The 22013-nt window shown below is 35.6% G+C and overlaps 1 protein-coding gene across 1 annotated transcript in view; it reads right to left on the minus strand.

Moving 5' to 3' along the window:
- Window positions 1–22013, minus strand: part of SYNE1 (spectrin repeat containing nuclear envelope protein 1) — a 246712-nt gene that overhangs the window by 71212 nt on the left and 153487 nt on the right. Inside the window, exons 97-109 of the mRNA XM_088142170.1 lie at window positions 21080–21211; window positions 17449–17645; window positions 16440–16572; window positions 15958–16140; window positions 14116–14265; window positions 12260–12436; window positions 10973–11128; window positions 9711–9866; window positions 7396–7566; window positions 6943–7076; window positions 3923–4127; window positions 2711–2893; window positions 2012–2158 (exon numbers count right to left, since the gene is read on the minus strand). Of these exons, the coding sequence (XP_087998296.1) occupies window positions 2012–2158; window positions 2711–2893; window positions 3923–4127; window positions 6943–7076; window positions 7396–7566; window positions 9711–9866; window positions 10973–11128; window positions 12260–12436; window positions 14116–14265; window positions 15958–16140; window positions 16440–16572; window positions 17449–17645; window positions 21080–21211 (2124 nt within the window). The remainder of the gene's footprint in view (window positions 1–2011; window positions 2159–2710; window positions 2894–3922; window positions 4128–6942; window positions 7077–7395; window positions 7567–9710; window positions 9867–10972; window positions 11129–12259; window positions 12437–14115; window positions 14266–15957; window positions 16141–16439; window positions 16573–17448; window positions 17646–21079; window positions 21212–22013) is intronic.

Below are 22013 nucleotides of genomic sequence, written 5' to 3' on the forward strand. Positions count from 1 at the left end.
TAAGGCTTCAACTTCATGCTTACTTGCTGGGAAAAAAAAGGTTAATATGGCTGATATGCTTCATGGACCTGAAATCAGCATTGTATACACCTGGGTGAAAGGCTGCCCAGGAAATCAGCAGTGGCCAACAGAGCACCACTGAATGTGACAGAGCCTGTTATTCTATGAGAATACTTACATACAAGTTAAATGCAATGCTAGTGGAGCTCTTACTGATCAGATCTCCATCACAAAAGGAGTTAAACATGTTTGTAATTCTTGCCCCAATACTACTTCTACGTTAATTGTATTGTTCAGCGTCTATTAAATAAAGTATTTCACCCCTATAGCTGGCACATAGGCCCACCCATGTATTATCATACTGCTATTCTTTCCCTGCCTTAACTAGGACTTCAGAAAAGCCTCCATGCATTGGCTAGCTTCTGTCACTGTGAAAACTTACAATAAATTATTCAGAAACAAAGGTGGTGATTCCTATGTGATGGAATGGAATTATGAAGGCCACACTCAGGGAGGCAAGCATCCTCTTTCGTCACCAGAAGGGCGAGGAAGAGATAAGAGGATGAGGTTGGCACCTCCCTGAGGAATTCACTCTGTTTTCATAGCTATTGTGGGAACAGAGTTTCAGTCTGGGAAGATTCTTGATAGAGGTTGTAGCTAATAAACGTTGCTGAACAGAATTTGCATACTTTCCTGGAGTTCCTCGGGTTAGGCCTGACATCCTATTCTCTAAAAGATGTCGCAACTGCCATTTTAAATGGCAAATTAGTGGAACAACTACAGTGAAAGAAGCACTTTAAATATCTAGGTGTCACCTCTTACTCACTCTCTACTCTGAGGCAACCAATTGGCAAAGCCTCATCTCATGTACAAAAGGCCTCAAAAGCAATAATAATTGTTAGCCTAAAGGCAACAATTCCCTCCCTGTGGCAATTAAACTGTTTAGTGCTAAGCTAATCTGTATTTTTTACTCTGCAATTCTGTCCTCATAAAGATATGACATCCCAGATTTATCAGAATTGTTCTCCATGACTCCAATTCATCCCTAATGCTTCATGGAGACTTGAACTCCTCCCAGAACTCATATTCAAATTCCCTACCTGTGATACTGACTGAAATTAAACTTGGGGAACAGTTCTTTAGTCCAACTTGTTCTTGTTAAAAAAATTCAGCTCTCCTTGGAAGAAAACCATAGCAAATGAGATCTCTTTTATGGCCTCTCAACCCAAGCACTAACAGTGATGGGTCTGGAGCAAGCTATTTCTGAGATAAAACAATGCATTTTAGATCTTGATTTACAAACTGACAGATCCGAAGTCCTAAATTATGTTTTAGATAATTTTTACCTCAGCCCTTTTGCTATTCCCAACTATTTTAAAGATACTTTCCCCCTTATAGAGAAAGGCATTCATACTAGCAAGATTTAATGAATTACCATCAAAGCTTGCAGGGTGGCAGTTTAATAATATTCCCTACTTAGATTGCCATTGCATATGCTCTGAAGTAGCCACTGAGTCAGTAGCTCACATTCTGCTGCACTGTCTATTTTATCAGGATTGGCATTCAGGATTTGCTGAACCCTCTTCCTGCCCAGTGCACAGGCTGGCTTGAGTCCAAGACCGCATGCTTCTTATTAGCAGACACCTCCACCACACTTTCTAAGAAAGTTGCTGAATTTTGTTCTCTTGCAATTGCTATCATAGCTTTAAACCTGTTTAGGCCTGGAGTGCCTGGTTGTTTGGGGGACTAAAAAGATACTATCCAATGCTATTTACTGTCTCGGTATTATTAATCATATACATACGTAAGAATACTTTACTCTATCCTATTTGATATGAACCTATTTTACCTGATCTCATTCATTCTTTTAATTCACTTGATTATTCACAAATACACAGTTCCCTTTTTCTTTTCAAGTTGGTCTTTGACTGTAAATTTATAAATAAATAAGTAAACAATAACAATAAATACAATAAATTTTGAAAGTAAACAAGCATTTTTTTAAACTCACTTTAAGCTCTTCCATTCTATTCCGAATGACGGATGAGTCAGATGAATGGCTTGGGTCTTGCATTTTCAGCACTTCTTCAGCTTGCGCTGTCCACTCCTCCAACCCTCCCAGACTCTTATTAAAGGTCTGGTAATCTTGAACTCCTGCCTTAGATTTTTAAAAGAGGGAAGTCTCATTAATATAGGTAACTTTTCTCACACTAGGATGATTGGATAGCAATACGAAAGGGGAACATGATATTTCTAAAGTAGAAGAAGTGGTGTTTGAATGATATGAAGCCAGCATAATTATAAGCAATGCTGCACGATATGCTTTTTGAGGTCATAATTCAAGTTATACCCTAAAGCTCTGTTGCCATGTAGACATTCATTCATAGGTTGGTTATTTCAGTTTAAAAAAAAAAAAGACATGCTAAGATTTAAAATCTAACAATTTTGTGTTCAAATAGGAACATAAAGAAATACTATCTGAAGAAATCTTTCAAACTATCAATCTGTATAGTACAGTAGTTCTCAAGTACTGTAAGTGTCTGAATAAAAACTTTCTTTTTAGGGGAGCTGATTTTTTTCCCATAGTGATTGTTTGTGTTATGATGTCCTAAGCATGATACTCTGACAGCACATACATTATAGCCAGGTGAATAGTTGAAGGTAGAAGAAGAAACTACTTTCCCTGACATGTCAAGGAAAGTTTTCCTACCTGTAATATCGACTGTTGCCTGTTGAGTCCCTGTTCTAAAGAAGCTAAGTTCTGATTTAATAAGAGCTGACCAGACTGGATAGCTGCCGCTGCAGAAGAATCCACCTGCTGCCTCAGCTGTTCCCCTAGTTCATGCAGAACAGATAGAGAATCTTGCATTGTCTTCATGCCTTTAAGTAGATCCTGTAGAAATCACAGCAAATGAAAAACTGAAGAAGACAACTGCAATGCTGAAGTCCATTCTACTGAACGATATGGGGGCCTGAATATATACCAGTCACTCTGCGCATGCTTGAACATGTGCACTTGGCACAATGCATGTATACTTATGTATGTCATTCGGCATGACTATGCCCAGTTCTTACAAAAAGCTGATAGGATTTAATTCACTTTTGTGATGTGATACAAACAATTGCAACAGTGTTATATTCTAGAGTATAAAGGTAAGATATAGTGTGCAATGTAGTAGTTAGTGCTAGAGACTCGAGTTTCCACTGGAGAGACCCAGATTCACATACATACTCAACTGTAGAGCTCCCTGAATGAATTTAGGACAGTCTCTATTTCCACCCAATCTATCTAACAGAACTAGTGTTCTGATAATCACATGAGGAGAGATTAACTCCCCCTTCAAGATATGCTGCTTTAATCTCTTTCTCTCAAACCAAACCAAACCAAACCAAACCAAACCAAACCAAACCAAACCAAACCAAACCAAACCAAAGGATGAAAATCTAATAAAATACACTTATGAATAATGTTCCTGAAGAGGCAAAATTGTTCAGCTGGTCACTGGATGACTTAGATAGTACCAAGTAGCAGAACAATGCCACAGATTCCAAGATTCTGGAGATGGAATGGCATGCTTATCACCCCCCAAATTAAGTGGGTTCACGGTATTTTCTGTTCAACTCACATGCATCTCCTTTATTTCTTATGGCCTGGAGAAAAATTTAATAATGTGATACTTAGCAAAGGTATGGAAAAGCAGATATACTTGCTTTGCAAGTTGTAATGGTGTGGCAGGCTGAGGATTTGGGAGACAGGTAATAGAGGAGGAGATGGAAATTTTCTTTCCACTATCACTTAGATCAGGCTCTTCCTAGTTTTTAATAATCTGTACTAGTTTACTATACTTATTTGTTTGCTGGCTTCTTACTATGTCTGTATTATACAGAACAACAGTTTACATCGCAAGTTTATTAAACTTACATTGCAGTCATGAATCCAAGCAGTGACTTCATCATCAGCAGTGTCCTTGTTGAGTTCAGCCTTCAAAAGTTCATTTGTTCGATCCTCATACTGCTGGACAGTGGAAGAGCACTGCATGTAATAGTTTTTATACTTCTGCCAGAGCTGAAGTAGACCTTTACTGGAATGCAAATGCTCTGCAATTTCTTCTAGAAGATTATTCCATCTGGCAAATAAAAGAAACAGATTTCAGTGGAAAAGACAGATATCACCATCCTCCAAAAAAATGGTTAGGAGATGAGGAAAAACCTTTGAATATAGCTGATTCTAACAACATAAGCATCAAGAAGACAAACTGATTATTTAATACAATAATAGTTACAATGTACAACAAAATAAAGGCTCCTTGAGGGATTCTTGACTCCTGATGACTGACTATATGGACACATCTTGGACATTTGTTCTTTCTTTCTTTTTCTTTTCTTTTTTTACTTCTCAGCCTAACCTTCCTTTTTAAAAATTATATTTTTATTAAACATTTTTGAGAAAGGGGAAATAAAATAAAAACAAGATAAATTAAAGAGGCAAAAATATATATAAAAGACAAAGTAAATAAACAAGGAATTTACAAGCATCATAGAGTTAAATAAAACTAACTTTGTTAGATAAGAATTTTCAATATTTCATTTAGTTTTACATAACTGAATATGTTAAGCACTTTAAAAAGTGTTAAAATCCAAAATAATACATAAATATCAACGGCAATAATCAGTACATTATAAATCATCAAGATAAATAATTACAGTAATTTTTGTTTAAATTGTGAAAGATCCCTCTTTATTTAACAGATGACTGAAGTTAAAATGTTAGGTTTTTATGTTAAGAGAAATCCAAATTTTGGATGTGGTACAACCCCTTATATGGAATCATAATCTAAAAGTGATTTCCAAATTGAATTAAATTCTGTGTCAGATCTACTTTTAAAACATGAATTTATTTTGGATATTGAGGTGTACTCCCACAACTTAATTAGAGGGGACTATCTGTACTTTCCAGTAAGAAGCATAAAACATCCATGCAACAGATACCATGTACAAAGATAGTTCACTATACTTTGTAGGAATATAAGATTTTAGTAATACTTAATTTAAAAAATAGCAGGATAAAGAAATTAAACATTTGCAGACAGGACACCATAAGTTGTCTTCAGTTAAGACAATTCAGAAGAAAGAGTTAAAGAAGTTGGAAGACAAACCAGAAATTGCTGAAGCTGAATTACTCTTTCTGGTAATTTTCTGTCCAATAACAATGAGGTCTAATTCTACTTGGTGTTTTATGGGATCAGCCAAGGTTGGTTAGATACTGCTACCTGCTCTGACAAATTTAACTATTTTTATTATTATACTGTTTCTGGAAGAGCAAAAACACACCAAGGGCATGTTATAAGAATCTTTATTATTACAATGTTATCTGAAACGAAAATGCAGGTAGATTTGGCTGTGTGGTTGATTGAGGGGGATTCCAAAATAAAGAAAGGAAACACAAATAAAAAGGCATTTAGAGCTGGAGATGTTAAAGAAACATTAAAAACATATTTGGAAATAATAAGCAAATGAGTTAATAGAGTATAGTTATACAATTCTAGATTTTACTACTTCAAGCTATATATGGAACTATGTTTCACTGAGCAAAACAAAACTAAACAAATCTCTGGACTTAAATTATTCTTCTATGAGAAATCTCATACAGTAACAAATTTAAATAAATAATAAATTTCTCTTGCATATCTTATAGTGATTCAAAGAATATAATTAGACCAAATTAAAGAGAAATTTCCACTATAAGGTACAGGTAGTCCTTGGGTTACAACAGCAATTGGAACCAGGATTGCCTTTGCTAAGTGATGCTGTACCATAAAAAGTGATGTCACATGACCATATTAGTGACAGCAATCCCGGGCAGTCCAGGTTGCCATCAACCCCAAGATGTGTGGATTGTTAAGCAGGAAGGGGTGGGCGTCCCTTAAGGAGCGAGGAGGTGCCGTGGGAGGGCCAGCACAAGCTGCGCATGAGTATGGGAGGCTGGGGTAGGCTGCAGGCGGGAAAAAAAGTGGGAGCGACTTACCAGAATGACTTGCAACCTTTCTTGATGGCTTCCCCATTGACTTTGCTTGTGGGAAGCTGGCAGGGAAGATTGCAAATGGCAATCACATGACAGTAGCTCCTTACAATTTCATAATTGCAAGCCAGGCACCCGAATGCCCAGATTGTGATCATGTGACCACGGGGAGTGCTGTGATGGCTAAAACTTAGAGGACTGGTCGTATATCCATTTTTCCCACACTGCCCTAACTTTGAACAGTCACTGAATGAAGGGACGTAAGCCGAGGACTACCTGTATATATTCACAAAAACAGATTTCAGCTCAAGGAATGGGATTTGTAACTCCAAAATTTGCTTTCTCCCTTTTTAAAAAATATTTTTATTATAATTTTTCAATACAATAAAAGTATAAAAAATTATTTAAAATAAATAAATAAATAAAAAGGAAAAAAGGAAAAATAGATAGAAGATAGAAAATAAGAAAAAGAAGTGAAAAAAGGAAAGAAAACAGAACTATGACTTCTGTCTTTCTTTCCATCGAGTAATTGCCATCTTAATTTTCCCCCTTTCTCTTGAACCCTTTTTAATCCCCAAATCCATAAATCATCAATTTAGTCTTTTCTTCTTTCAACAAAAACTTTGTATGCAGTCTTTTAATGCATTTTGTAGTTTTTAAATGTTTTTATATTTTTTATTTGTGAACTATCTACAGTCACTGATAGTGAGATGGGCAGCATATAAATTTGACTTATAAAATATAAATCAATAAAAAGTCCATATAAGGCTTCCAGTCTTTTTTAAAAAATCTGCTTTCTCAATTCATCACTACATATTTGGAGAATCTGGCAAGGGAAATCTGCATCACACTAGATTTCCAGTCTGCTGGTAGATACAACTTGTAGATTTTACTTTTTAAAAAAATAAGCAGCAATTTCATACCTTAAGTTCATTTCTTTCAAGGTATTATTAAGTGCTTCTGTAACTGGTGGATGGCATTCTTTCAATAGCGTATTGGTCACTGACCCAAATTTTTGTAAGCGATGGTCTTGCTTTTGCAATTCATCCAGCAAATTCTAAACAAAGAAAAATAAGATTCAAGCGAAAATAAATGTGCAATTTATTAAAATTGTAACAGATAGCAATTTTTAAAAATCTCATTTTCAAAATCACAATTGGCAGGTAATTATTATAGCAAGCACTAAAATGATGGTAGCAAAGAAGTGATGAAATCCTGAAGCATCATTAAATAAAGACTGGTATGAGTTGCCTTGGACTTATTTTAAGTTTATTTCACAGCTATATTTAAAGTGACAATTGGCTATTTTCTCGACATTCTGGAAAAATTCTGTGACCTTGCTTAACATAATAAATGCATTTGCTCTTATGGCTTACCTGAAGGTTATCTACTTGGACTTTCACTGCTTCCAAAGAGCCAGTAAGAAGATGAAAGCGAGATAGAGAATATCTTGCTTCCATTATGTAGCTATTAAGTTCTTCATAAGATGCTTTGTAAATGCTCCACTGATGAAGGACAGATTGTAACAGTGTTTTCAGCTGACCTACCTGGCCAAAATGAAACAAGAACTATAATAAATATTAAAAGCATCATTGTATTTACTGAAATCATTTTGAATTTAAAAAAGTAATTGTCATATTTTATTACAGTATATTTTGTCTATAGTAGATTTTTTTTGAACAAAACATCACTATTTAGATAAGAATGTAGTAACAATTGCAGTGATTTTCTAAAAGAAACTCCCCCCTGCCCTAATTCTTATTTAGAAGCTATGTACAACTGCTTATAGTACTTGCTGAGGATAATCAAACCAACATTTTCACCTAAAAGGACGATGTTTTGTCCGAGAGAGAGAGAGAGGGAGGGAGGGAGGGAGAGAGAGAGAGAGAGAGAGATGGAGATGTGAATAGGGGACAATATTTTCTTACATTTGCTTAGAAAACAGCAATAAAGGAAAAGAAGCAAATGGGAGGAAGATACAAATATTGAAAGCAAATGGCTGAAATGGCAACAGGGAAGAAGGAGAGGAAAGACCATCACTTCAAGCAAGATGGTAATAAACATGCTAATCTTGACTTCTTCTTGTTACTCTCTCTGTGCAGGGAATACACATCTGTAATCAACAGCCTCATCTACCTAAAGACTCATGAATGAGGACTCTGGAAAATCAGAACATCCAGTTAGGAGAGATGGAGAGAACTGAGGACAGAATAAGGCTGATATACCAACAGAACAGAACTAGACTTATAAAGCATACCTTATCGACCATAGAATAAGCATGCATAAGGTACTGCTTGTAGGACCCAAATTTCTGCAATGTCTTTTGTGTGATTAGGTGTATATGTGCATAGTTGGTAGATATATAAAGAGATGGGGTATCAATTAATTCATTAATTTATTCTAGCCATGACCTTTTTTATTGTGGAACCTGTTGCCTATGTATAAATATACAACTGAGTTGGAAAACTGAGTGATAACAGGAAATCTGGGAGGTGTACAAGATTTTTGCATGTGTTTATAATTTTTTGTGTATAATCTTCCTTTTGGAGGGTTGCCTTTGTTTTTGCTAAATTTAATTTTGGGGTTATCTTTAATTCAGAACTATGATATGTATTCTATAATTGTTCTTTATTAATAACAATTCAAATATATAAACCATCATTGTTTGCAAGGTTAGCAATTACTCTTAAATAAGCAAGTCTTATTCATTTATGTTTAGGGATATCATGTACCTCTAAACATAAACTAATATTAACATTTAAAAATATCTATCAGCTTCATGAATATGCAGTGTATCAACATTTAATACGTATTTTGGACTAATTCAGCTATAGGGAGTCCTTGGTGCTCTCTGAGCTTGGTTGTTTGCTTGCAGATGTTTCATTACTCAACTAGGTAACATCATCAGTGTGAGTGAGTGTGGGGTTTGCTGCCTGTTTATATACTGTAGCTTGCCCTGCCAGTGTTGGTGGGGGTAGTTCCCTGATTAGGGTATTGTTTTCTGCTTGATTATTTGTCTGGTATTAACCCCTGCTTATCTGTGTGCTGGTTGGTAATGAAACATCTGCAAGCAAAAAACCAAGCCCACATTTCAACCCTGAGTTACATATATTCTCTTCTATTGTAATTCAGATATGAAACATAAGCCACAGATCTAGGCTCTTGATAGGTTCATTCCTTCTTTTCTTGAACTGTAAAGAAGTTTTCACTTCTATTTTAGTTCAAGGGAAGTTTTCTATGTCATCTGAATGCAGAAAAAATGTAGTTAATAGTAAATGATTAGTGCATCATTTAGAGACATGAAAGAACACGATAGGGATAGATTGTCACGGAGAAAATCTATCTTTGTGGTAACTAGGAGTCGAAAATGATGTGATAGCACATAATCAATGATTAGTAGAAACAAATATGTTAGTGGAAGTATTTCAGGTATCTAGTGTATAATTATTTTATATGAATGCACAGCATCTGGGTTTTATTAATTTATCAGTAATTCTGCATTTCTAACTATTGAATCATCTTCAGTATTTGGACTGGGTTGGGAAGAGAGGGACATGGAGGCACAGCTCTTTACTGCAAGTGATTTTTACTCCTGTCATTCAGAATCTGTGTGGCTTCTTTCTTGAAATCAGTGGTTTGAAATCCCCCAATTTATGGAGGATATTTTTTTCTTGCATTCCTTCTTGCTTACCATGTGGTCCAAATTTGCCCAAGAATTATTTAGCTTCTGAAGGGTATCCATAACAGCAACACACACTTCATCTTTTTTATCTTGTATTAAGGAAAGACCAGTCTGTTCTACTTTTTCAAGTTCCATTTCTTTTGCTTTTATTTGGTCTTCAAGTTCCTGAAAGAAATAAAAATGGTCATCATGTTGTAACTGCATAAGGGTTTTGTAAAATCACAAATTACTAATAACTCATGATTAGGGTTATCATATTCAGTACCACAAAGAATAGACTTCACTATCAATATTAAATACCTATGATAAATGTTGTAGTTTATTTAAAAGTAAAGAATAGTTATCATCACTATCAATGTATCACTTATGTAGTTCATTTTACAGTGCCATATTATACAGCATGTGTGTACTTAAAAGTATGTTTCACTAGTTTAATGGGAGAAACACAATTGTGATATACTAAACCTGCAAATACAAACAGAATGACTATGGCAAAAGAAAACAAAGATAGTACCAATGGTAACAGGTGCCTTGGGTGCAATCCCAAAACATCTGGAGTACCACTTGAAGACCATTGGCATTGATAAAATCACGAACAGTCAATTGCAAAAGGAAGCTTTACTTGGAACAGCTTACATCCTGTGACAATACCTTTAACACCATCAAACAACAACATCTGCCTATCCCAGGTCCTTGGGAAGGACTCAAGGGAGTCCTTGGGAAGGTGGATAAATGCCAAATCCAGTCTAAACATCTGGTTGACTGTATGACCAACCACAACAGATTAAATTCATATGCCACCTGACTCCAGTGGCTCTGGGTGGTTTACAAATTGTTAAACATATTTAAAAATAAGGAACAATACAATAAACACAAAAACAACACAAAACAAAGGAACAAAGATGGTAGAGAAAACAAACCCAGATAGGAACAAAGAAAAGGAAGAAAAGGGGCACCAACCATCCTCGCCAAAGCCCTTTAATAATCCCCAACCCTTTTACCAATTCATTTACCAATAAGTAAAAGGTTCTACCCAATTGGGAATAGTCATATATTGTTTATTATGATATAAGTGTGATCGATGCTATTATTACCTTACTAATAAGATAAGTAATATTACTGTTATTCAACTAAATGAGATTTACATCTATCTAGATATATATTACACTGATAATAACTAGCATTCTAGTTTTGAAGTCCAAGACTGCTCTTCTTTTCAATGAAATAGTAAGACAGATTTGGGTCATAATGGATGGCAAAATCATTGCTACCTGACAGTCTTTCAGGGCATTTTGAACTGAAGCTTGATCTCCAATTCTCTGTCGTTCCTTCAGTTTTGTCTCTTGAGTTTCAAACCAGGTTTTTAGGCTCTGAATATTATTTTCATATTCTGTCCAGGATTCAAGGAAACCTTCCAACAACTGAATCTGAAATATATATACACATCAATATTTCTTAATTAAGCTCAGTCATAAAGTTAAATAAAGGAACAGTTTCACTGGAAAAAGTACATCGGTATTGATCCATGTTTTCTTACAATGTAGTTTGTCATGAATTTCAAAGTGACTCAAAACCTGCTGCACATGTTAAAGTTCCAGTCCAGCAAAAGCAATCAATCAAACTCACTGGAATGACTGATATAATTGGAATGATTAAATTGAACACAATTTCTTCTTGGAACTAGGAACTTCCCTCTCCTCCTCTACCATAGCCATGTGAAGATTAGAAGATTTTACTTTACTGCTTTATGCAGTTGAGTATGATGCTGAGACTAAATTCTTAGTCTGGTTTCTTAAAACAAGTCAAGTTTCTATACCATAGTTTGAATCAACCTTGCCATCAACTCACCTTGTTATGTCTCAGCAGAAGGTTTGTTATGAAAAACAGGAAGTGAATGTTCAATATATTTTTTATTTATTTATTTATTTATATTTATTTAACTTGTCCCCGCCCCTCCCCCCACAATGGGGGACTCTGTGCGGCTTACAACACACTAAAAACATAAATACAATTAAAAGTTATAAAAACCAACATCAGAAACAATTTTCTAACTAAAAGAGATGCTAAGAACACAGTGATAAAGGAAAAACTAAAACATGGCAAATAAGGATATAGAATAACTAGGCAGCGAAAAGTATTGGTTTTACATAATACCTATTGCTTTCAAAGATGATACCATTTACTAAATTAAACAGTGTTATAAAGTAAATTTAAAAAGATAAATATGTCCTGGAATGAAGTTCAACTTCTAGCAACTGAACCCTAGCAGTTTTTCTGGCAACATTATACAGGTGGCATGTCATTGCCTTCTTCTATAAAGATAGGTATACAGTATGTAAGACTGCATTAATTTGCCTTTGTTGATGGATAGTATCTGATTTCACCAGAACAAATTTGCCCATATTGCAGTTGGTAGAATACAGATTACTATCTGTGGAAGGCACAGAGTGTCTTAATTCTTCCTTCAGAGTACAACTTCATATCCATCTTTTTTTTCAATTTTTCTTGCCATCAGACCATATCTTGCTATGTTCACACTATCAAGTTTCTCTCATTACCTTTTCTGTTATCAGACTCTGCAAAATTTGCCAACGCCTATTCATCATTCCAAGTTGTTCGGCAAAATCCGTCTTGTCGCTACGTTTACTTTCCACATCCTGACTACTAATCTGTAGTACTGACTGGTTAACGAAGTCCACAGTTAACTGCTTACAGCTTACATCAATCTTAAAGCCCTGGTGAAAAACAGACAGAAAAGAAACTCTCAAATAATATGTATCATTATCCTAGCACTTAATGCTTTTGAACTTAACACTGTTACATCAAGCTTTGCCAAGACTTCAGTTGTTATGTTGAACAGTATGCTGTACTTTTACTTTGTGACTGTTCATCAAGGAGGAAGGGAAAAATTGTAGATGACCTTCTCCATTTTCGGTAGTATGGTGCTTATCTGATGATAAGTGGCAGGAAACAGCTCTGTTGTCTCTCACAACATTTCTTTGAAAAGAGATAGTTCAGGAAATAATCTTGTAGAGGAAGAAGTCTGCTTATGCAAGCTGAATATTTATACCCAAATTCCCTTCTCTGCAAAACTAGTTGTAAAAAAACTGTGACAATAAAACATGTGGTTGTCTGAAGTGCAGTTCATTTTAAAGTTGTAGGAATAGTACCTTGCACCAATGTAATTATACACAAATACTGCAAATGGCAGAAAGGGATACAACTTCAATTGCCTCGAGCACTTAGTAAGGTAGACACAGCCTCTCTTACAGAAGTACAAATAAACATACACAAGTGGGATCACAAATCATCCTGTCCCAAGGCCAATGCCAGGCCACGATGGCTTTCCTAACAGGTGACAGGAGCCATATGGGTTCATATGGACTTTGAAGGGGGTAGGGGCAGTCACAAAGAAGTCATGTGCCTGGAATCCCACAAGATGGCATTATTCTGATGATCAGACTTAAAATGTGCCAAGTCTGCTTGATATTCCCACAGGGCAGAAACAAGCAGGAAGAGATGGTCCTATAAGTATCCAAGCCCCAAATCATGAAGGGCTTTATAGATGTCATTCAGCACCTTGAATTGCAGAAGCCAATCAGTAACTAGTGCAACTCATGACACAGAGGTGTCACATGGGCAAAACTACCTGTGCTACTGCAGTTCAATTGAAGTTTCAAGTGATCTCAGGAAGCTCCATGTACAGCATGCTGCAATAATGCCTAAGGAGTGCCTAAGGCATGAGTGACTGGATTGGTACACTAGATGTACTACCTGTGCAAAAGCCCTCCTTACTATGGTTATCACTTACTCATCAAGCACAAGCTGACAGCCTAGGAGGACCCCAAATTATGCCTGGCATAATACATTCCTATCAAAAATGAATGTTGAAAATCTATGGAAACAGAAAGTTCTTGTATCCATAGCTACTTGGTCTTGCTAAGACTATGCCTGAGCTTGTTCCTCCCAGGTTCCAGGCATGAAGATGGAACTCAACATCAATGTCTGCTCAGCCCTGGCTCAACATGTATAACTGGTTATCATCACCATTTTGATTATATCTGACCCTTTGCTCCTATATGACCTCCCCCAATGCCCTCATACTGAAGTTAAAAAGGAGCGGAGAGGGTACAGTGCTCTGAGGATCCCACAAAAGAAGTTCCTCAGGCTTGATCTCTTCCCCACTACCAAAACCAACTGGAACCGACCCAGAGAGAGGAGAATAACTGCTGAAGCATTTCCACTTATGTTAAGGAATGTTACTTGTACAGGCAAAAGTCCAACAATGGGATATTACAACCTCCAAATGCAGCTTCAGTGATTAAGTTAATCTACTTGTCTAATACCAGATCCAATGCACTTAAATAGGAGATATCACTGTAAACTGATTTTCTAACTATTCTCAGTTAAATACCTTATATTTCTGGAGGTAATCCTGGATAACTTTGTGTCCTACTATATTTTTTATGCTTTCCTCATCCTTCGAAATAGCATTTTCCATCAAAGTAATCCAACTCATGACTTCTGTGATGGCATGGCGAGAAGGAAGCTTATCCATTTGTAGCTGCAAAAAAGTTAGTCAAATGAAAACCAAGATCCATTACATGCTTCATTTATAATTATATCACTGTGTATATATTATGATGGAGCACATACTGTATATTCAGATATGAAACCAACTTTTCTAATTTAAAAATACTCAGCACACCAAAAAAGAAGGAAAAGATATGCTTCCTGATAGATTTACAAAGATTACTATTCTCTATTTTGCAAATTTGAATATGCTTTCTGCCTATAACTGCCAGGACTTGGATGATACTTTGTCTTTCAATGCAACAATTGCACTATTTTTATATGTGTGTGTGTGTGTGTGTGTATTCAGAAATAAATGATATCAATGTACAGTAATTTAATTCAAAGTAAATAACCTAGAATTAAATTGTTTAGATTATATTATTTACTCAGTTCAATCTATGTGTTAGTAAAAGGATGTGGCATCCGCTTCCATATATTATAGCCCAACACTGTGTTCTTAACTTCCATAAATAGAATCCTTGAAAGTTAGAAAAATATGTCTCAGCTTCTGCAGAAGTGAATTTGAAAACTTATTAATGAACTCCCCTATACCCCATCATATGTTTATTATAGTACTGCTGCTTAATCAATTACCTCCTTGCCAACTAATTATCTCCATTCCAGTGCTAGCATATTCTAATTATCACAGAAAATTAGTGCCAATATAGTCAAATACTACTGCACTGTAAGCACTAATTTTAGAACAGCTGTACTGTGTATCATTAGCCTTTATCGTCACAAAAGCTCTTGTCAAAACCCACAGGCATGTAGCCTCTTGCGTCTTCCTTGAGTGAAAGAATCACTGGATCACTGCTAACTCTGAGCATTGCAAAGCACTGGAATTGGAAAAAATGTGCTTGGCGAAGAATATTAGTATAAGTGAAGCATCTCCTCTGGAAAATTTAAAGCAGTCACATCCGCAAGCTTCACAGATCTGCTTCAAAATCTGTCTTCAGCTGACTGCCTTTGTGTGCATGCAGAACTGCTTTGTTTTACTGGCAGTCCCAATGTGGAAATATTAACTGTGCAGGGACATGTGCTGTACACATATACAACTGAGTATAGCCTTTGAGGTAGTTGCATGAGTTTTGTGAAGGCGATCGTTGTTGTTATGCTTCAAGGAAAGGGACTTTGCTCATACTAACACTCTGCAAAGGATTTGTTTGGAAAGCTTTGCACAGTCTTGGTAGCCACTATAGAAACATTGAAACTACTGCCCCAGTCATGTGGATGGAACCATGGTTGAGAAGCAAGGCGTAACTGAAGTATAAAGACACATCAGCATAGCAGACTGTGTAAATAGCATACCTTATCCCAAAGAGTATTGCTATATAAGCATGGCACAGATGTCCCCAAATCTCTTAATTCAAAAAAGCAGGTGGAAATTGCAAGACATTTAAATGTTAAGGCTGACAAATGTATAGAGCTTTATTCCTCAGTAGTTCAGTATGCAGACCTTTGAATATATATGACTATTTTTTATCTACAATAAAACAACTTATCTAGCTGTGTCAAGTCTGTGAAGCTTTTGCAGTTATCTAATTCCTAAATGCAGGGTTGAGTTTCTGAAAAGAAGAAATTTATAGGCAATGCCTGTCTGGAAGACTGACAGAAACAATACTAATACATATCCACCTGTACGTTAAATGAAATCATATATAATGACAAGAATTTGCCCTACCTGGTGCAGTTTTTCCTGCACTACTGGAATCTGTATGAGCAGTTCTGTCCACTGATTGTCAATTTGTGATAGTCCAGCCCTCAAAGATGCAGTATCCACTTTCTTCAGCCGGAGAAGATGATTTCCAGTGCTCAGAACAGTAGATTTCTGGGATGACTTTGCATCAACTTCTTTGGAAAATTCCTGAAATAATTGTAACTTATCGTAACTAGTTGATGTAAGCAGTTTTAGCAACAAACTTGGAGTATGAATGGAACTTAAATGGATCATTTTCATGAAAATTAAAACTGCACAGCACTGCAGTATATGCATGCACAATTATTTAGCCAAAAAATATACAATACTTCTGGATACTGCTGTTATGAATATATGGGAAAGCAATGTGTTACTTTTTAAAAAATTTTCCGCAACTGAAACAATTATGTTACTAAACAATTGCGTTATGAAACATAAAGGTGGCTCAATTTTTTATTCATACCTACCAAAAATGCATTCAAGTGATCTCGAATCATTTCTAGTTCTTGAGGGACTGTAATAGATTGCTGGGTCCAATATTCCAGACGGTCCATGGCTGACTGGAGCCAATGAATCAGCTCAGCTGAGTCACTTTGATATCTATAAAGAGGATGAAGGACAAACGTATTTCACGTTAAGCTACAGATATTCAGTAGTCTCTCATGAATTCACTCTCTTGTGAATTAAAATATTCCTGATAAAATATTTTATCTTGGAAACTGAAATTAATTTAAATTTCACTGATTATTTTGATGTAAAATTATGTACTAAGTCACAAACAACCACCTGAAACATGTATACCATCCAATTTCAATTTCTCCCTTGGTAGGAGTAGGCAGATTTTATATACCACAGTGACTTTCTTGTTTGAAAAAGCAAATGGCAGTCAAGAGCTGTTTTACTATGTCATCTGAGTGTTACACAATGAACCACAGAATTGGATTCTCTCCGTCCCAAGAAGGTATTTTATAGTTTTTTTCTACTGTATCTTGGGTTCCACTGTTTCTTAATATCTTCAATTTAGAAATATGATATTTCTAAAGTAAAACAATGCTTCTGCAAGCCAAATTTTGGAGATGGAGGGAAAATATAATTAATTTAGGCTGCTTTGGCCTATTTGAATGACACTTAATTAATTCTTTATGATTCATTCATTTATTCATCAGTCAGTCAGTCATTTTACAGTTTTTATAGCCTACCCAACTCAAAACATTTTGGATGAGTTATATCCAATGCAGTCAAATTATAAAGCAACCACAGCAATAAATCAAAACTATATAAATCCATGGTAATAATAAATCAACCCTTCCATGCCAATAAAAGTTACCTAGGGTTGAAGGTTGAACTCTAGCATACTTTTCCTGGAATTCTCTCGAATTTCAAATCAAAGAAATAAAACATACAGGTAACTGTATTGATGAAATACAAAATAATAAAGAATCCAAACCCATTCTTCTTTCATTTCATTAGCAATACCTTGTCCAGAGTTTAAGTATAGTTTCCAATCTGTGTAGTTCCTTGGTAACTTTGTTGGTAGTATTTAACCAATGCTCCCCTAGCTGGTTCAGTTGAGTTTCCAATTCTGAACATGTGACAGAGAACAGTAGTCTTTTCCCATCATCCAGGACTTGGTAAAGTTTGGGTTGGTGTTCAGTAAGACTAGATTTCAGGTGCTTTAATGACAAAAGACAATATGACATAATATAAAATTGTAATGATTTTTCTTTTCTTACTATAACCCATTAGGAAAAAGGAACATTCAGTCTTACCATAAAGGATGCTCCTTGTTGATGAGAGACCCTATATATGGACTTCATCAACTTATCCCAGTCCAAGAAACAGGAAATCACTTTATATATTTTTGATCCTCCCCCCCTCCTGATGCAGCCCTACCAGACTGTTTCCCTAAATAAGCCATAAATAAGAGAAGGAAAGTTCATGGGGATAAAAAAAAAAAAAGACTTCAGTATCTAAAACCTAAAAATAAAAAAAAAACAGTCCAAAAAGTAGGTCTGAAAAGCAAAAGAGCGTGAGAAGGGGAAAGTTCATTTATTCTGTTTACAATAACAATTGATACAAGAAAAATAAAGATTTGTAATAGGCAACCATTATAGTAAGAACCCATATTGTTTTCCCTGTTGGCATGGGAGGGGACAAATATATGAAAGAGATGTAATAACTGAAGTGAGTTATTATGATTGTTGATTACTTTTGCAAGATTTGTAGACCCTCCCAATCCAAACAGAATCTGTTTGGATTGGGAGGGTCTACAAATATTGCAAAATAAAATATAAAATAAATAATTTTCTGTATTTTGGAAAATGTGGAAAATGAACTTCATCTCTGAGATAAAGGTAAGATAGGTAAGATAGTTTGAATATCACTGTCTTGTGAAAAACGGAAAAATATTTACTGAGAGATTACATTTTAAATGAGAGTAATCTTAGAGATCCTGACTTGAAAGTTTTAAATGCAGGATTGTATAGTATTCCCAACTTCAAAACTGATGTACCAGTTGACAGATGAGTGTGAGTATACTTTCTAACATAAGCCTTTTTTCCACTTGTGAGGGCACCCAATTTAGAAAAGGCCAGATGAGGCTTGTATCTTAAGGATGTTGGGGATGTATTTATTTAACGTATTAGAATATCACTTTTCATTAAAAATCTCAATGCTATTTATGACAAAATTAGCCACTTCTGCAGTCCTACTGGGAGAAAAATCTTTTTATTTGCATTATCCAGTGAAGATTTTCTAGGTTACCTCATAAACTCAATGGCTGATGGTTTTCTCAAGAAAAACATGATGTCTAAGACCTCTGACCATCTAAATTTAATGCCCTTTCTCCTTTTAGTTTCCATGCAGTTAAGTGGAGCCCTTTGGTATATGAATTTTGATATCCCAGACCTCAATCTGGAATATCTGGAATAAACCGTATGTTGATTCATTATCCCCAAAGCCAAAATGATAAGGGTTAGTTATAAAGTATCAGTACTACTATCTTGTGCACCCTTCTGACTTTGCAGAGGGACTCTTCCTGGAAAGCAAACTAGGGAATTTATTTTATTTATTTTTTACTTTATTATTACATTTATATGTCGCCCATCTCCCCCAGGGAATACATGTAGGAGCCTATTGGGACAGATTATAGCCCCTCTGATGGGAAACTGGAGAAGAACCTCAGAATTTTGCAGATTATTGTATGGTAAGTAATTTCAAAGCAGCCAGAATAATTCAGGTTCTGTTCTGGCTGTTCTAGATCTTTCCTACTCAGTCGGCTTGCTCTGATTCTTCTGACATAATGTGCAATAGATGGAAGCAATGTGCAATTTGGTCCAGGACAGAAGAGTAGGTAAGGAATGATATTTAATTCCTCCTTGTTTATTTTTGAAGGCTTATGCCAAAGAATTGTGTGTTCTGACTAGAAGCAAAAGCAAATTAAATACAGAAGAAATCTCTGTATTTATTTTAATTTTTTTCTAGAGAGAAGTAAAAACCAGTTACTCTCACTTAAGTAAGAAAGTAACTGTGGGGAAGAGCAAAAGTGTGCTTGTTGAGCTGAAGAGAATGATGGAGTCCACCTGTGCACTTTCCCACTAAGGGAGAACAAATGAACACTTTTACAGTAATGAAATGCTACACATTTCTACACACTTTATTGTATAGACATTGTTTTCCTAAGAATATGCATTCAAAATATTGTCCAAAGACATCACTTATAATGCACAAAAGTACTATATAAGAGGCTTCAAACTGCACAGTATTGGTGACAACTATAATACTTATTAGTAAAACACCAGGCCTGGTAATTTGTTTCAATTTTCTTCTTTGTATACGTATGGGTGGCAATTCAGAGAAATATATATCAGAGCTTGTTCATGGTTAATGGATTCTTTTTTTCCCCCTTTACTCAAACACCCTATCTTTCCATACATGCATATTCAAATACATGCATTCTCATATACATGCATACCATACATGCATACTCAAATCCCTACATTCCATACACTTATACCATCTTGCATCTAATGCTGCAATTGTATGAGTTGACTTTTAGCCTAAATTAACTTAGAAATTAGTTGCCACAGAGAATGATCAGGGTATTGTCTTGGATGGCATTTGCAAAGGAAAAACAAATTCCTGGAGGATGAGTCTAACAATGATTGAGATCTAGGACAACTATAGAGAACTTTATTTCTAATATATAACATCCAGTCATGATTTTTTTTTCTTAATAAATGATAGGTGTAGAGAGAATCATCTATACCTATAACACAGCATCTGGGGCAGAGAAGCTTCTCTTTCCTCTCCTTAGGATAATCAGTAGCAAACTGTAACTAAAATGGGGCTTGAATACTTATGGAGAAAGTTTCCACTGGTATGCACAAGAACTATTCCTGACTACAGTTTATAATGTTCTGTACTTTTATATGTATGGTCTTGCTACGAGTAGAAGGGATAAGCCTTTTCTCTCCATGTACTCGTTCCCAGAAAAGATTAACCAAGCTCTGGGCCTGCAATATATGCAACTTACTTAATTTATGTCTAACTAATTTATCTAATTAATGCAAGAAACAAAATCACACAAAAGTAGGTTTGATCACAGTTGTCCTCTCCATTCTTGCCTCCTGGTAGTCATATTCAAGGTTATAACAGATCTCATAGGGAGAAAAAAAATAAACCTGTTCTTCTCATGCACTGCTTGAAGAGAATCAATCCCTCCCATGTATGCCTAATTAGGTAGAAAATTATGCATACATTTACATTGGATTACATACATACATCTTATCATTTTATCAAATAAATGTCTACTCTGATTTTTAGTATAATTGCACAAAATCAAGAAGATAGTTAACATGATGTCCTGCTTGTATTCTCTCTGAAACGTCTGCCCTGTGTTATAAACTCAGCTAGATACACATTTGGTCTGATCCAGAAGTCTCTTCTGTTCTTAAGTACAGCCAGGAGAGGGCAAGGGGAATTGCAAAATCACCACTAGAAAGTGTGTATGTACAAAATATGCAGGAATGCAGATAGGACATGAAATTGATGTTCTTTATGGCTTGGTAATGCATCAGCAATGAAATGATAAAACAACTGCCATTACCTGATAAAGTGCAATCCGGTCTGTAAGCCTTTCCTCAGATTCCTCTACCAAACCAACACTAGGAATGCTGGTTTCAACAGCCTCCAGCTGCTGTGTGAGTTCCTGATAATCATCTTCTAGATGCGTCCAAGTCTGTAAACCATATATACATATCATATATACATATCAAGTAGTTTCTCAGTGTTTTTCAAATACACCTCTAACAGAAAACTGCTCAGCACTGAACTGACTGAAATAGGTCACCTCAAAAATCTGGCACCTCTGATTTTATTGTATTCTAGGGACCTTGAAATGTTCTGACCATGAATCAGCCATCTTGAGCATTCTAAATTCAAAACAAAACACATCGTGAGTTTTGCTTTGAGATTGGAACAAAAAAGCATGATTTGGTCTTATCTCAGAACAAAATGTGACCATTTTAACAGGAACTATTTCAAGTATTCCCACTTTTCTGATTACTGCTATTAACTATTTGGGTTCCCTTTTTTCCCAAATTTATTTTGGTACTTTTCTATTGACGTAAAAGGAGGTGGTCCTATACTTTAAATTAACCTTTTTTAAAAATGAGAGCGGAACCATGTATTCTTTGTTTCCTACAGAGATTTATTTTATAGTTTCAAAAATGTTTCAAAATACTCTTTTTAACTTTTTCTTTTTTTGCTAGTTGGTTGTTCAGTATGGAACACTCAACTGACTTGAGCAGTTTCAAGTTTCAAGAGAGGTACACCACAAAGCAGCTCATGCTGTCTCTGAAGATACAAGCCACATCTGCTGGTGAAACGTCAGAACAAAAGAAAACTAGACCACTGCTGTTCAGCTCAAAAGGTTATCACTGTTTTAGTTTCAGGTTTCATTTGGGTGGAAGACTGTTGCAAGATTTGCATAGAAATTCTAAATAGCCCTCAAATAAACATAATGAGCTAGATGATCCTAT

The sequence above is a fragment of the Python bivittatus genome, unplaced genomic scaffold (assembly GCF_059951505.1).
Source record: "Python bivittatus isolate LINGU-HERP-01145 unplaced genomic scaffold, Pbiv_v1 ctg000020_np1212, whole genome shotgun sequence".
Lineage (NCBI taxonomy): Eukaryota > Metazoa > Chordata > Lepidosauria > Squamata > Pythonidae > Python > Python bivittatus.